This window comes from Cetorhinus maximus, chromosome 2 (genome assembly GCF_964194155.1).
Source record: "Cetorhinus maximus chromosome 2, sCetMax3.hap1.1, whole genome shotgun sequence".
Classification (NCBI taxonomy): Eukaryota; Metazoa; Chordata; class Chondrichthyes; order Lamniformes; family Cetorhinidae; genus Cetorhinus; species Cetorhinus maximus.
Genome location: NC_135880.1, coordinates 163695555 through 163713504, shown reverse-complemented (window position 1 = coordinate 163713504; position 17950 = coordinate 163695555). Strand labels below are relative to the sequence as shown.

Genomic DNA, 17950 nt, shown 5'->3' with positions numbered 1-17950 from the left:
ACAATTGAATCTCTTTATCACTATTGCTTTCCTGACCTTCTACCTCATCCCTGTACACCTGAACCACCCATGGTGTTGTTGCCTTGGCTGTGGCTGCACTCCCCAGAGGACCCATCTCCCTCACCAGTATTCAGAACTGAATACTGGCTAGAAAGCGAGATGCAGCCAGGAAGCTCCTGCACCACCTCCTTGACTGCCTGGTCTCCCATTCCTTCTCTGCCTGCACACTCTTAAACTGTGGGATGACCATCTCTACAAATATGTGCAGCCCATGTAGATCTCAGCTTGCAAATGCATCGCAGTGACTCCAGCTACAGCTCAAGTTTCGAAACCTGGAGCTTGAGCTCTGCCAGCTGATGACACTTACTGCCCATGTGGTTGTCCAGGACAGGAGAAGCCTCCTGGAATTCCCACATGGCAAAAAATGTGCATTTGCTGGAGCTGAAGTTCCCTCATGTCTCTATTTATTGGTCTACCCTCTAAACTTACCAGAAATAAAGGTTAAGACTTACTTAGACATAAGACAACTTAAAACTTACCAAATTTAAAGTTTACCAAACTTTGAAATATTTACAAACTAAAATTCCTGGTTTAAGCTAGTGCCTTACTTGAGGAGAAAAAAGACACAACGGTAACTTGAGGAAGAATCTTTTTGGATTCAGCATTAATTCTGTTTTTCTCTTCACAGATGCTGCCAGATCAGCTGAGTTTTTCCCAGCACTTTCTGTTTTTATTTCAGTGACTACTTTGTTGCAGTGCACTGACTATGGAGGGAATGCTGAAATAGGTTTTCATGGAAAACAAGTATATTAAAATTAAGGCCAGGATTTCCTGGTTGGGGGGCAAGGCCCGCTTGCCGATGAGTAAAATGACGTGGGACGACGTTGGGCGGAACCCCAGACGTCACCGCGCCCCATTTCAATTTTCAGGTCAGCGGGGGCTCAGCCGAATCAGCTGTGCGCCCGCTGACCTGTCAATGGCCAATTGAGGCCATTGACAAAGTCGTTAAAGTAAGTAATGGACCTGCCTGTCCAACCTTAAGGTGGGTGGGCAAGCTAGGAGCCCTGGCGAGCTTTGGAAAAAACATGAAACCTCATCCACAGGCAGGATGAGGTTTCATGTAGGTTTTAAAAAATGTAATTAAAATGTATTTAAGAGTGATGGACCATGTCCCAACTCATGTGACAGTGTCACATGAGGGGACATGTCAGGGATATTGTTTTTTTCTATTTTTAAGATTCTTTTATTGTGGAGCCGATCTCCCTGAGGCAACACTTAGCCTCAGGGAGATGAATGCGCTCTTTCGCGCGCATGCGTGAAAGAGTGCACTCTCGGCTCGGGGAATCACTGCCCCCCCCACCGCCCGCACAGGGAGCACATAGCGCCCCTTTGCGGATGTCACGCTGGACGGGCCTTAATTGGCTCACCCACGTAAAATGGCGACCCGATCGGAGGCGCGTCTCCGTGCGCCTGCCCTTCTGCCCTAAAAATAAATAAATATTACGCTACCATGGTTTTACAGCTTTTTCCAGTTTAAAGTAATTGATTTAGAAATGTTTTCAACGAATTAATACCTACGCAGAAGTGAGTAATGAATGTCACCAAGTTGGTGCCAGATTCAATTTAGCTGTAACTATTTGCGTATCTGCCTAAGTGATATGAGACTCTATAATAGTTCTCTTTGCTAATAATTAAACATATTAAATCTAATAAAGCAGAATAGTTGATGTACACAAAAAATAGCACAATTATTTTCTATACTTGAATTTTTTAATACTTGAATAGTTACACTTGCATTTGTAAGTAACCTATGAAAATATTCACTGGTCCTGTAATTTTTGGAAGTGTTACATGTCCAGTGGTTTTGTATTTGTCTTGATAATGTTGAAAAATGTTGATGTTCTGTGTGCTTTTGTTATGCTTAATCTTAGGTCCGCGTTTAAACCGCAGGATAGGAACCTAGACCTGAAAAGGGTTGAATTGACGTATCCATTGTTTCATTTTCAGGTATGCAGTACCCCCAGATCATGGGAAGAGGCTGGAACGCCTTGCACAAGGTAATGAATTTAAAACATGTTGCCAAACATCAAATTTCAACTGGAATGTGTTGTTTTCATCTTATTTGAAATACTCTGGCTTTAACCTTTTCATTGGACCAGAAGTATAAATTTTGTCAGAGTCAGGTGTAGGATGGGATTATCTGATTGGGCACCTTTGTCTTTTTGATGATTTCTTATTAGTACAACCGATGCAAATCTCTTGTATTAAAGTATCAATGGTAAGGGGTGAGTTTATGTAATGGTAAGGTTATTACAAACTTGTAAATTTGTTTGAATTTGCTTTGTGGAAATAAGATGCACTTGGGTTCCTAAAATATATTACCCAAGTATGAAAGTAAGTGGGGATTCGTGGCACTTTAATATTGCCCGCGCTGCAGAAGAATGGAGCACAGAGATCTGGGTGCTATGAGTGCTACATTTTCCATTTTTATTTTACAATGTGCTTAGTTGGCCTGTTGGAAGTCCAGTAGGATAGTGGACAATCTTATTTGCTTCCTTCATTGGCATGTATTTTGATGCATGAAAATTTGGGGCCTAGGTTGCATTGTAAGTAGAACTTTTTTTTTATCTGATGGGTACTTTATAAATGTAGGCACAGAACATGGACTTAAAATTGCTTTAGGATTGGCATAAGGCACTATGCCATAGTTGAAAATCTGTCAAAGAATATATCTGTTTTTGCTAATCAGACATCTTTCAAAGTTTGAGTATTTAAAAAAAAAGTGCTGCGAGTAGAAATATGAGACATTGGTACTTAACTAAATTTGTTCAAAATTGCAGTTAGCATATAAAAAAAAATAGTTGTTTGGTAGCGCAGAACTAGAGTATCACTGAAAAAAAAAACATTTGAAGCTTTTCGTCTTATCACCAGGACATTTTGCAAGAATACCAATACCAGAGTCCACTTGCCAACCAATCAGCACTTTTCTCATCCAGTGTAAATTGTTGTTTTCCCCTTATGTTGGCATTCTTGTGAAGTGCCCTGATGAGTGCAAGAGGAAAGCATGCCCCCTTCTCTCAGCAATACAAAAGAAAAACTGCTGGCTAACTTTGTAAAACAGAAAATCATGTAAATTTGACATTTATTGAGGGCATTGCTGGCTTTTAGATTAATAATAAAATCTAAACTCTGGAACAGAACTTTTATTTCCTACTCCAACTTAAAGTCGCTATGTATTTTAGCTCATTGAAACAAGAAAGAAAGACTTGCACATTAAAGCACTTTCAAGACCTGAGGATGTCCTAAAGCGCTTTACAGCTAATTAAGTACTTTCTGAAGTGTAGTGACAATTGTAATGTAGGAAACATGGCAGCCAATTAGCAATGATGTAATGGCCAGATAATTTGTTTTACGTTTTGGTTGATGGATGAATAATGGCCAGGATACTCGGAGAATTTCCCTTGTTCTTTGTCAAAATAGTTGCCATTGGATCGTTTCTCTGCACGTGAGAAGGCAGATGGGGTTTTGGTTTAATGTCTGAACAGAACGATATGCCGCCACAGCAACAATGTAGCGCTCCCTCAGACTGCGCTGGAGTGACAGCCTAAATTACGTGCTCAAGTCTCTGCACTGGAATTTGAACCCACTACCTTCTGGCTCAGATGAGAATGCTACCTCTGAGTCACAGCTGACATCTTTGGGGAAAAAAATCAACTGGCAGTGCTTTGGCTTGTTCCTGCCTTGTTCAGTGATCATATCAGGAACTTGTCTCATCAATACAATTGTGCGCGCGTGGAAATGTGCATTAACATTCAAATTATTTCTCTAACAGTGAGCTTATTTCAAAACTTCATTACAGCAGGCAGAGTATTCTCCTTCCCTGTATGGATTATGAATAAATATAAATATTTTACACTCCTGCCCTTAGATAGTTTTACAAATAAATTGTTTCTAGACTCCTTAAACAAAGTGTGCATGTGTGCATGGCTCATATTGCTGTCTTTGAGTCAGAAGGTCATGAGTTCAAACTGTGTTCTTGAGACATTTAAGTGCCTATATCCATATAGGTAGTATGTGCAATACTGAAAGAGGTCCGTACTGTCAGAGGTTGACATATTGGATGAATCGTGAAATACGAAGCCCTTTCTGTTCTCTCTAGGGGAATGTGGAATTATTCTAAGAGCAGGGGATTTCTCCTGGTATCTTAGCCAACACCTATTTCTCAACTGCCATCTCATTGCTTTTGGAATCTTGCTGTGCATAAATTGTCTGCTTTTTTTTCTACAATATAACATTTCCCACACTTCGAAAGTACTTCAGTGACTATGAAGTACTTTGAGACATCCTGAGGATATAGAAGTTACACATGTGCAAGTTTGTTCTTTGTTTTATAGAAATGCATGTTTGCATTTTTGTGTATGGTGCACATGTGCAGATACTTAAACAATAAGTCCAAAGGTACAGTATTGTTTTATCATACTTGTGTCACACATTGTCTAATGTAAATTGTTTGTTAAGCTTGGTGGGAGGGGGTGGGAGAAATATAACCAAAAATGTTACTTCTAATATGGAGAAGAACTTCACAGAAACAGAAAGGGCCAGACTGCAAAGTCTCTTCAACCTGTGTGATCTCATTGAATGTTTATTTTACGTTTTGACTCTGTAGCCTTAAAGGTCCTTAATCCTTACTTTAAAAACAGTATAATATATTTTGTAATTAATTGGATGAGAATCAAGTGGGTTGTACAAGAGGTAGGTGATCTGTTCACTGAGATTACTATCCAGGCTGTGAATTAGAAATTTATCCTAATTTTGTTATACATGCTTTACTATTTGGACCTTGATAAAACAGCGCATCTTCTGACTTTGTGTGATCAGAGGCATAGGAGCTTTACTGCACTATAAAAAAAATGTGTAGTTTGCATTTCTTCTCTTTCATACTTAGTGTGACAATCAAATTTCTATTTCACTCTTTTGGTTTAAAAACATGTGTAAGGAGCAAAAGCTGTCATTTACAGTGGTTGGAGAAATACTCCAGAGTCAGAATATCTGTAGCCTCCTAATTGATTTTAACAAAATCACTTTTCTGCACAAATAAAAATAAAGCTAGCCTCAAGAATAATTAAACTTTTAATGATCTCACAGTTTTATTTTAAGAACATTGAAGAACAGGTTATAGCATTAATGAGTGACTGCTTCATTTCCTTAAATGGTACTGTACTTCAGTCCTTACAAATCAGCATGTTTTTTGACTTCCCATGAACAATAAAATGGGAGATTTGCTAGTTACTGTAGTTAAATAAAGGTCTTGAGATGCAGTATACTTTAGGTGTGCAAATTTCTGTGATACTTGAAGTCTTAATAAACAGAGAAACCCAAGCTATAGACAAACTATCCCAGCAACAGAAAATAACTTTACAAGTCAGAGTTTTATTTAAAAAAGAAATTTAAAAACAAATAAACACAGAAAATGCTGGAACAGTTACAGACCTGAAAGGTTAACTCTGTTTCTCTCTCCACAGATGCTGTCTGACTTGCGGAGTATTTCCAGCAATTTCTGTTTTTGTTTCAGATTTCTAGCGTCTGCAGTATTCTATTTTTTCTGTTCAAAAAATAAGTCTGACATAGGAATCTACATGGACCAATCACCTTCCATTTGACCAAGCCTTTGCTTATTGTCATCTAAAGGGATACACCAAGTTACATGTTGCTTTAGCAGCAGAATGATGCCTTATTAATTAAATAGAAAAATGCTCCTGTTCTATTGTGAGTATTTGGGAGATTTTAACTGATAAGCTAATAAATCTCCCATTTAAAAAAACTGTCTTTCAGTCTCTTGCTGAGACTTAGTAAAACAGTTTTTTAGCCATTGAAAACCCGCTTTCTGTAGCATATGCTGCTTCAAAGTGGGAGGTTAGGAATTGGAACAAAAATTAGAACAGGTAAATTAGAAAGTTTAAACCTTGTGCTATTTTGTCCCATATGTCATCCTGAGGAGAACATTCTATTACTGAATGGTTGGTTTATAATAAGTTTGTAAACTCATCTGTCTTTCGATTCAAAACTGTAAGAAGCTCCCCTAATGTTTGATGGGAGAAATTTATGAAAGACAGAACAGTTTAATTGTATCCTTTTCTACTTAAGCTAAAGTTTTAAAGTAAAATGGGGTTAACAGAGCAAGTGGAATTAATATGTAAGTGCTAATTTAAATTTGTTGGTGTTGTCATATTTTAGTGTTAATATTAGTGATGATGAAATGCAGTAGCCCCTGCAATGACCTGGTGGGTAAATCAGCTGCTCGATATAGCACCATGTCCATATGGAACCTGAAGGTGCTAGATTTGATCGCTGGTCCTTTGTGTTTTGGGTGTTATAACTGGCCTCAGTGTCCCTGGACTAGGAACAACAAAAAAAAAAATTACCTGAATTCACCTTCCTAATGGCCATCCAGTGAATATTGTTGGAAGGTGATTATATCAGGCAATAAATCATGCCCCATGTATGTATGTAGCCTCCCGCTTGCTACCTGTGTTTGCATATGAATAGCTATGAGAGTGAGGTAACAGGAAGCTGTTAGTATCAGTGGATACATTTGAAAAGGGAGAGAATACAATTGGATTTTTTTAAAAACAAAAAATGTACCTTAATATTCAGAATAGCATGACTATATAATAGTTTTAGGCTGAAGATTACAGTATGTAAATTTGAAACAAAAATCGTTGACACAGTGAAATTTCAGTCAAATGATTATTCTTGGTTTTAAATTGGTACATTAAAACGGGGATAGCTAATTGCCATATATTTGTATTTGATGGGAATGTGATCACTTTTTTCCCCCTTTACCCCCCTATCCTCGCAATATGGCTTATGCGAACAGTATGATTGAACTGAAACTAAAAATATGATTTTGAAATATGCAAGCTCAGATGCTTTGTCTGACAATGTTACATCTTATTCGGCTTTTTCATCCAATGTAGGACACAATATTACATTAAGGAAAACAAATATATCATTACAGCATTTTCATTATTTAAACTACAGTAAGCCAAATAACATTGAATTATCTTTATTCTGCTTCAATGTATGGAAGAAAAGATCAACTGATTGTTTTTAAAAGCTAGGTAATTTTTTCTTGGTTGGAAATTAAAAGAAAGCATGTCTGCACGTTATAATTATCACAATTGCCATGTATGCTTTGATGCATCATCTTTGATTTTTATTGAAATCATGATTGACTCTGACACCTCCATTATTTTATCTAAAAGCAAGATAATAAATGCTGGAACTCTATCTTCCCCCCTCCTGTTGCAGTCCAGTTCTGCGTAGGTATAAAGGTAGTGTTAATGTTGAAATTCTTATTGCAGTTTTAGTATTTGTGTAGCTGTATGAAGCTACACGCTCTTGATTTTATAATTTACCAACTAATATTTATGTCAAAATGATATAAACTACTAGATCAAAATGGCAAATCATGGAAATTCTTGTTAATGTTGAATCATCTCCTTATATTTGGGGGAGATGGTGGCACAGTGGTAATGTCACTGGGTTCAAATCCTGCCACAGCAGTGGTGGAATTTGAATTCAGTTAATAAATCTGGAATAGAAAGCTAGTCTAAGTAACCGTGACCGTGAATCTATCATTGATTGTTGTAAAAGCCCATCTGGTTCACTAATGTCCTCTAGGGAAGGAAATCTGCCATCCTTACCTGATCTGGCCTACATGTGACTCCAGACCCACAGCAATGAGGTTGGCTCTTAACTGTCCTCTGAAATGACCTAGCAAGGTCAATTTAAGGGCAGTTAGTGATCGGCAACAAGTGCTGGCTTTGCCAGCGATGCCCACATCCCATGAAAGAATAAAGAAAAAAATTTATTGAATTTTGGGTGGCAGATGTGCGTTGTGAGATTCTTTTTGTGACCTCAATTTGGGCAGAAGTATAGGAACATATAAAGTAGGCGCAAGAGGAGGCCATTTTGCCCTTCAAGTCTGCTCCACCATTCAATACGATCATGGCTGATCTACCTCAGTTCTACCTTCTTGCACTGTCCCATATCCCTTAATTCCCTTAGTCCCTAGTCTTCCGATGTAGAGTTCCAAAGATCCACAACCCTTTGAGTGAAGACATTTCTCCTCATCTCAGTCCTAAATGGCTGGCCTCTAGTTCTAGACTCCCCATCTATCTCAGGAAACAGCCTAGCGTTGCACTGTCTCTATAGCTGGTATATCTTTCCTTGAGTAAGGAGACCAAAACTGTACATAGTATTCCAGGTGTGGTCCCACAAGGCCCTATACAAATGCAGTGGAATTTCTTCACTCTTATTCTCCAGGACCTTAGGAATAGACTATGGACACCTGCCAGCGACCCCATTTGTTTCCATTGAGGATGGCATTTCATACTGGCCTTGGACCTGTCAGAAAGCCCTTTTTATTGGCTACCTATGAAGCAGTGTCTAACTGGGTAGTGTTTTTCTTCTGGCTTTGGATGACCCTGAGACTTGTCCTGCTCGCTAACTCTCACCATGGAACATCTGTGAAGAGAGGCACAGGTCAGTTTTTGTGATGTTGCTTGAGGACTAAATATTAGCCAGGGCACAGGGGATAACTCCTCTACTCATCTTTAAAATAGTACGCTCAAATCTTTTATGTCCATCTGAGATGGCAGATGGGGCCTTGGTTTTAACGTCTCACCTGAAAGCTGGCACTGCCAACAGTGCAGCACTCCCTTGGTACTACACAGGAATGTCAGTCTTGATTTTTGTGCTCAAGTCTTGAAGAGGGAGTTGAACCCAGAACCTTGTCACACAGCCAAGAGTGCAGCCAACTGAGCCATGGCTGGTGGGTATCAAATGCTTGGATACATTGTTTTAAGAAACATTGTGGAAAGGAATGGATACTTGACCATTTCAATAGAGCTAATGGAGGTAAAAATCTATTTGAAATGTGTAGTTTTAAAAAAGAGCAAAAATAAAGCAAAACAACTTCAAAGATTGTTAAAAGTAGCTACATATAAAAATTGTTTTTTGACTTCCCTTTCCACATACAGTAGCCACATGTTTGTTCCCTTTGTGATGGGAAGGACTGCTTAGTTATTTTGGTGAACTTGTAAGATAAAATGAATTACCCTATTGTAATATAAACAACTTAATTGTAAAATATTTGTCATTTACAGGTTTCTTTCCAAGTAGCTCCCAGGGATGTGATGCTTTCTTACGTCACAAGATGACCCTTATCTCTCCTTCCATACTAAAGAAGTATGGGATTCCTTTTGACAAGGTATTAAACATATATTTAAAAAAAATAAATCCATATAAAATGATTGTTTTTCATGGGGCCTATCTACCCCCATAATCCTGGAATTATTCTATATGAAGTGTATTTATGTATAAAATGCACGATCTTTTAAGATGATGTCACTTTTATTGAATAGTATTATTCTTTGACTATTTTTTGCTATGTTCTTTTGAAAAAGTATATGTTAGGATATACTTTGGTGTGTATCCAATTTTTTTTCAATTGAGTTTAGAAGGTTGTTTTGGGTGTGTTATCTTTCAGATAGCATATTTTGGAAGATGTTACACAAAGTAATTCTCAGATTTAACCAAAAATCTGCTGTTTGGTTTTGATCACAGGCAATTTTATAGAATTTTCCTTGCCTTCATGTTTTATCATAAGCAAGATGGTTTACTTTCTCAAAGGGTTAGTATGCGGGTACAGCAGGTAATTAGGAAAGCTAATAGAATGTTATAATTTAATGTGAGGGGATTTGATTACAAAAAGTAGGGAGGTTATGCTTCAGTTGTACAGGGCATTAGTGAGACCACATCTGGAGTATTGTGTACAGTACTGGTCTCCTTATTTTAAGAAAGATGTAAATGGGTTAGAAGCAGTTCAGAGAAGGTTTACTAGACTAATGCCAGGAATGGGTAGGTTGTTTTTTGAGGAAAGGCTGGACAGGTTAGGCTTGTATCCACTGGAATTTAGAAGAGTAAGAGGCGACTAGATTGAAACCTTTAAGCTCCTGCGGGTCTTGACAAGGGTGGATGTGGAGAGGATGTTTCCTCTTGGGGAAGAATCTAGAACTAGGGGTCACTGTTTAAAATTAAGGGGTCGCTCATTTAAGACCGATCAGGAGAAATTTTTTCTTTTGAGGGTTGTGAGCCTTTGGAGCTCTTTTCCTGAAAAGGCAGTGGAAGCAGAGTCTTTGTTTTTAAGGCAGAGCTGGATAGATTCTTGATTAATGATGGGGTGAAAGGTTGTTGGGTGGTAGGCAGGAATGTGGGGTTGAGGTGACATTCGGATCAGCCATGATACTGAATGGCAGAGCAGGCTCGAGGGGCCGAGTAACTCCTAATTTGTATGTTCGTATGCTCGAGGATTTGGGAATTATCCTATATAAATATAGGATAGCAAATTTAAAAAAAAAAGCTAAATTGTGAACTTTTTAAAATGTGCTATTCTTCATTTGGTGATGTTAATGCATAGGACATTCTTTGTAAATTTAAATGGACTTAACAAATGTTAAATGTTTTAACAGAAATATGATTAACAGTATTTTTTGAGTTTGATTCTCAAATTGGAGTCATGAGTTTGAATCTTAATTCCTTTTGATAATTATATTCAAGTTTCCTATGGGGGATACGGCTGAGTTTTCCAGTCTCAAACAGAAAATTTCAACAGGAATGGGGTGTGTAGCAGGAATAATTTCTTTAAAATGTTCTTTCAGATTTTTTTTACTTTACTTGTCTAATTTTCTCCCCCTATGATTTAACTCCAAAACTGACGAACAATTAAAGTTTGATTTCTTTTTTGGATTCTTCAGAATTAATGGATTACATGTCTGATCCCAAATAGTTACATCAATAAGTAATATCAAAACTTGTGGATGTGCAGACATCGACTTTTGCAGTTTAACTTGCAAGGCTAGGTTTCAAATTATTGAAATGCTGCTAATCTAAATATTTGATAGCAATGAATCCAGAAATTGTCACTTTATGCAAATGTTGATATAGTTTCAAGCTTTCATAAGTGTTTATTTCGTGCCAATCTTGTCAATTTGGAAATTTACTAAATAATTTTATCCTTGTTCAATTTATAGTTGAATCTAGCAGGTAAAGAATATCAAATGAACTGAGTATAATTTGTCTTTTCAAATTGCGCAGGAAATTTCATGAATAACATACCTGAATTTAGGATGGGTTGCATAGAAGATTATTGCACAGATAATGTGTATCTTCTTTCCTCTTATGTCCCATTTGTACTGCATGTTTGGCATCTGTGCAATTGGTAGTTTTTCTGTTGATAGGCTGCCTGTTGTACTGCACTTAACTCGCTAATGATTGGAAAGAGTTGAGCTCTTTACTAACTTCAGAATCCCTACTCAGTAAGTGTAGATGTACTTTTCTCTATTTTGACTGTGTGAAGAGGTGTTACAATCAGCTTAAGCAACTAAATTTTCAAGCTTGTGAAGGAAATTACAAAGTAGATGCAGGCATGTTTATCCACTTTGCTGAATGATTCAGGGGGCTAGAATTAACTAAATAGGTAAGCCTTTATCACTTGAAGAGTGATGGATTTGTGGAGTTTGTTACCAGGGAAGACCATTAAGGTGGGCAATGTAAATGGATGCTATAGGTAATGACTTTGGATTCTGGAGAGAGAAGGATTTGAGGGATATAGTGAGAAGGCAAGTGGAAATAACAAAAACAAAAATAGCTGGAAAAACTCAACAGGTCTGACAGCATCTGTGGAGAGGAACACAGTTAACGTTTCGAGTCTGTATGACTCTTCATCTGATCTGACCTCTGATCTGAAGTCTGACCTACACGTGACTCCAGACCCCCTGCAATGTGATTGACTCTCACATGCCCTCTTAAATGCCGAGCAAGCTACTCAGTTGTAACAAAACCACTGCAAAGTCACAAAAAATGAATGAAACCAGATGGACCACCTGGCATCGACCTAGGCACCGGAAATGACATCGGCAATCTCAGCCTTGTCCTGCAAAGTCCTCCTTACTAACATCTGGGGGCTAGTGCCAAAATTGAGAGAGCTGTCTCACAGACTAGTCAAGCAACAGCCTGACATAGTCTTCTTCAAGGAATCATACCTTACAGATAATGTCCCAGATACCACCATCACCATCCCTGGGTATGTCCTGGCCCACTGGCAGGACAGACCTAGCAGAGGTGGCGGCACTGTGGCCTGTTGGGAGGGAGTTGCCCTGGGAGTCCTCAACATCGACTCTGGACCCCATGAAGTCTCACGGCATCAGGTCAAACGTGGGCAAGGAAACCTCCTGCTAATTACCATGTACCGCCCTCCTTCAGCTGATGAATCAGTGCTCCTCCATGGAGGAAGCACTGAGGGTGGCAAGGGTGCAGAATATACTCTGGGTGGGGGACTTCAATGTCCACCACCAAGAGTTGCTCGGTAGCACCACGACTGACCGAGCCGGCCGAGCCCTAGAGGACGTAACTGCTAGACTGGGTCTGCGGCAAGTGGTGAGGGAACCAACAAGAGAGAAAAACATACTTGACCTCATCCTCATCAACCTTCCTGCCGCAGATGCATCTGTCCATGACAGTATCGGTGGGAGTGACCACCGCACAGTCGTTGTGGAGATGAAGTCTCGGCTTCACGTTGAGAATGCCCTCCATCCTGTTATGTGGCACTACCATCGTGCTAAATGGGATAGATTTTGAACAGATCTAGTAACTCAAGACTGGGCATCCATGAGGCGCTGTGGACCATCAGCAGCAGCAGAATTTTACTCAAACACAATCAGTAACCTCATGGCCCAGCAGATCCACTCTACCAATACCATCAAGCCAGGGGATCAACCCTGGTTCAATGAAGAGTGCAGGAGGGCATGCCAGGAGCAGCACCAGGCATACCTAAAATGAGGTGTCAACCTGGTGAAGCTATAACACAGGACTACTTGCAGGCCAAACAGCATAAGCAGCATGTAATAGGGCTAAGCGATCCGACAAAAAAAGGATCCGATCTAAGCTCTGCAGTCCTGCCACATCCAGTCGTGAATGGTGGTGGACAATTAAATAACTCTCTGGAGGAGGAGGCAGCTCCGCAAAGATCCCCATCCTCAATGATGGAGGAGTGCAGCACATCAGTGCAAAAGATAAGGCTGAAGCATTTGCAAGAATCTTCAGCCAGAAATGCCGAGTGGATGATCTATCTCTGCCTCCTCCAGAGGTCCCCAGCATCACAGATGCCAGTCTTCAGCCAATTTGATTCACTCCACATGATATCAGGAAATGGCTGAAGGCACTGGATACTGCAAAGGCTATGGGCCCTGACAATATTCCGGGAATAGTACTGAAGACTTATGTTCTAGAACTTGCTGCGCCCCTATCCAAGCTATTTGAGTACAGCTAAAACACTGGCATCGACTGACTATGTGGAAAAAAGCTCATCCTGTACACAAAAAGCAGGAAAGATCCAACCCGACCAATTACCACCCCATCAGTCTACTCTCCATCATCAGTAAAGTAGTGGAAGGGGTCATCAACAGTGCTATCAAGCAGCACTTGCTTAGCAATAACCTGCTCACTGACATCCAGTTTGGGTTCCGCCAGGGCCACTCAGCTCCTGACCTCATTACAGCCTTGGTTCAAACATGGATAAAAAAGCTGAACCCCTGAGGTGAGGTGAGAGTGACTGCCCTTGACATCAGGGCAGCATTTGACCGAGTGTGGCATCAAGGAGCCCTGGCAAAACTGGAGTCAATGGGAATCAGGGGGAAAACTCTCTGATGGTTGCAGTTATACCTAGCACAAAGAGAGATGTTGGAGGTCAGTCACCTCTGCTCCAGGACATCACTGCAGGAGTTCCTCAGGGTAGTGGCTTTGGCCCAACCATCTTCAGCTGCTTCATCAATGACCTTCCTTCCATCATAAGGTCAGAAATGGGGATATTCGCTGATGATTGCACAATCTTCAGCACCATTCGCGATGACTCAGATACTGAAGCAGTCCATGTCCAAATGCAGCAAGACCTGGACATTATCCAGGCTTGGGCTGCCAAGTGACAAGTAACATTTGCACCACCCAAGTGTCAGGCAATGACCATCTCCAACAAGAGAGAATCCAACCATCGCCCCTTGATGCTCAATGACATTACCGTAATTAAATCCTCCACTATCAACACCCTGGGGGTTACCATTGATGAGAAACTGAACTGGACTAACTATATAAGTACTGTGGCTACAAGAGCAGGTCAGAGGCTAGGAATAGTGCGACGAGTAACCCGCCTCCTGACTCCCCAACGCTTGCCTGTCCACCATCTGCAAGGCACAAGTCAGGAGTGTGATGGAATACTCCCCACTCACCTGGATGAGTGCAGCTCCCACAACACTCAAGAAGCTTGACACCATCCTGGACAAAGCAGCCCGCTAGATTGGCACCACATCCACAAACATTCACTCCCTCTACCACCGATTCACTGTAGCAGCAGTGTGTACCATCTGCAAGATGCACTGCAGGAATTCACCAAGGTTCCTTCAACAGCACCTTCCAATCCCACGACCACTACCATCTAGGAGGACAAGGGCAGCAGATAGATAGGAAAACCACCACCTGGAAGTTCTACTCCAAGTCACTCACCATCCTGACTTGGAATTATATCGCCATTCCTTCACTGTCACTGGGTCAAAATCCTGGAACTCCCTTCCTAACAGCACTGTGGGTGTACCCACACCACATGGACAGCAGTTCACCACCACCATCTCAAGGGCAACTAGGGATGGGCAATAAATGCTGGCCCAGCCAGTGAAGCCCACATCCCATGAATGAATTTTTAAAAATCAACTGTAGACCCTTTTAATTCAGTCCTTTGGTTTAACAGCCCAATCTCGCTGATTTGGTTTGCTTCTTTCTGCTCATTAAGTGTGGAAATGAGCATTTGTTATGGAAATAAAATTATTCACATGTCAGGAAATTCATATTATTCCTGGTATTCTTAGCAGCAACTAAAACAACTCGTTTATGGTGCAGAAATAAAACATCCTAGGGTGCTTCAGAGGAACATTATATTAGGACACCTAACTACATCATGAGATAGTGGGTCAGATGCTTGGTCAAAGTGTTATGTCTTAAGGAATGTCTTAAAGGAGGAAAGTCAGGGAGAGAGGCGGAGAAGCGAGGGGAGGAAATTCAGGAGTTTAGAGTTGAGATAACTGAAAACACAGCCACCAACAGTGGAGCAATTAAAATCATGGATGCTCATGAGGCCAAAATTAGATTAGTGCGGATATCTCCTGAGGGTTGTGTTGACCTGGAGGAGATTACAGAGATAGAAAGGGCAAGGCAATTGAGCAATATGAAACCAGCATCAGAATTTTAAAATTAGGACATTGCTTGACTGGGAGCCAATGTAGGTCAGCTGGCAGAGGGGTGATAGGTGAATGGCACTTGATGCAAGTTAAGGCATGGACAACAGAGTTTTTAATGTCCAATTTTATGGAGGGTTCAATGTGGGAGACTAGCCAGGAATGTGTTGGAATAGTCGAGTCTAAAATATAGCTAAAATATATTATGGTTTAAACTCAACTAAAATATTGCTGAAAAAGACATGCTGTCAAAGCTTTTCATCTTGCACTCATCAGGATAGATGCACAAATATCAAAGCGCAAGGGGAACAATTTTCAAGATATTCTGATCACAGCCAGATATTATTTAACTATCTGCACATTAGCCCTGGTGCTTTTATATTCTTCAAGTGCATATTTTCACTGTTACTAGAGAATGAGGAATGGATGAATTATGTGGAAGTAGAAAACAAAACAACCAGGAGATTAACATATTTTGGTTGTAACTTGGTAGTAGAAAACTTGAGTATTGCTTAAAAAAAAGTGCTGCCAAAGATTTTCATCTTGAGCTCATCAGACAGATTCAAGAATACAAAATCTCAAAGGGAACAACAATTTATATTGCAAGAGAAGATGGTACTATTGGTTGGCATGTGGACTCTGATTGGTAGAGGCGTTGCCATGGAGAATGCACCAGGGAACAGTTAACTGCCAAGGTTTTGTTTAAATTCAAACCAGACAAGTCGACTCTGGTCAAGGCATTGCCTTGGGGAATGAACCAGGGAATGGCTGTCCTCCAAGCTTTTTTGTTGTAAAAGGAGCAATGTGTGGACATGTTCTTTTTGTTTGCAAAGTACAGGGTCCTGTGTATGTGAATATATGTTGCTTCTAGCATGCTAAGTGAGTCACACTGCAAGCCGAAATGAGAATTTTAAATTGGTTGTTAGTGTAATTCTTAGCACAATCGAGATTGGACAATGCTCACCAACCAATTGTGGAATCACACCTAATGTTAGACATTATGTTTTGAGTTTTGCAAGCACGGGCTGGTTGAGTATGGTCAATATTGAATGATGAGGAAGGCTTGATGGGCTTGCATGTTTGGCAGCGTCATTAATTGTGCTGCCAAACTGCTTCCATTTGAGTGAGTTTACAGTGCTGGAATGTTTTAAGTAGGTATTGTTTCTGGTGCAGCCATCTTTTGAGGCAATATAGTGATCAAACTGAAAAATGAGACATTTGTGCACCTCAGACCATCTGTCTGACCATGTACTCTCTGAGAGTAAGGAGTTTGTTCTCGCGGATGGCATTAATTTTGGTGTGCCTTTGTCCCACATCCAATGGGAAGAGGTATTTGCTGAGTTTGAACTCCTCTATTCCCAGCTATCCCGCCACAAACCAACATTCAATGAAGACACTGAGTTCTTGAAAGTACACCTAGCTGATCTAGTGCATGCATATTGCAGGATAACCAATGACTTGGCTGATTTTCTGGTAATGTTGTGAGGCCTCAAGGCCAACGCAGACATACATATCTGTAAGCCTGACGAAAGGACTAAATAGTCAACCTTAACAAGCGTGACTATATTGACAAAATGCACACTGTTCTTAATGATGGGTCAAAATTTGTATCCATTGGACCCACCACTAAGCATGACTGCACAGCCCTGCTCGAAAACAAATTACAAAAATGCTTGTTGGACTTGTGCCAGAGCAACGAGCTGCCTGGCATTGTATATGGTGGGTTTAGATAGCACCTTCCAAACCTATAAACGCGACCATCTAGAAGGACAAGGGCAGCAGACACATGGGAGCACCAATACTTGCAAGTTCCCCTCCAAGCCACTCACCATCCTGACTTGGAAATATATTGCCGTTCCTTCACTGTCACTGGGACACATCCTGGAACTCCCTCCCTCACAGCACTGTAGGTGTACCTACACCACATGGACTGCAGTGCTTCAAGAAGACAGCTCACCACCACCTTCTCAAGAGCAGTTAGGGATAGGCAATAAATGCTGGCCTCTCCAGTGGTGCCCACATCCCATGAATGAATATAAACGAATTGCCCTCATGGCTCACTGCATCCACGTATGTGTGGGCTGCCCAAGACACACACAAGCTATGTCCCTTTATGTCCTATGTTGCCGATGACTGGCTCTGCACAACATGAATTGGCTAAATGGTTGAGCGAGTGGCTACAACCAGTTCTGAGCAAGTTTTCCACACGTATGCTGAAGGATTCCTACGCTTTTGCAAAGGCCGTACCGGACTTGCATACTGATAGCAATGCAGTGTCCATGTGCTCGTTCGACATTGTTAGCCTATTCACCAATGTACTGCTCAAGGAAGCCATAGACATTTCCATCACATCACTATATCTTGGCGATGTAGATGCATTGCCATTGTCTGAACCTGTATTCGTTGAACTTATGAACTCAGCAACTCATGCAGTTGAGTTCAGTTTTAATGACATCATGTCTGCCCAAATGGATGGAGTTGCCATCGGATCCCCTCCAGGTCCAGCTCTCGCTCACATCTTCGGTTTCCACAAGAAAAGCATCTTTTATGGAATGACTCCTACCCCTTGCACATTTCCGACACATAGATGATATGTATGCTGTATT

General features: G+C 40.6%; 1 protein-coding gene across 4 annotated transcripts in view; it reads left to right on the top strand.

Moving 5' to 3' along the window:
* LOC144699404 (lysine-specific demethylase 4C-like) overlaps positions 1–17950 on the top strand; it is a 477121-nt gene that overhangs the window by 89375 nt on the left and 369796 nt on the right. For all 4 annotated transcript variants that reach the window (XM_078570575.1, XM_078570572.1, XM_078570571.1 and 1 more), the window contains exons 6-7: positions 2008–2057; positions 9171–9274. In XM_078570575.1, coding sequence (XP_078426701.1) covers positions 2008–2057; positions 9171–9274 — 154 coding nt within the window. The remainder of the gene's footprint in view (positions 1–2007; positions 2058–9170; positions 9275–17950) is intronic.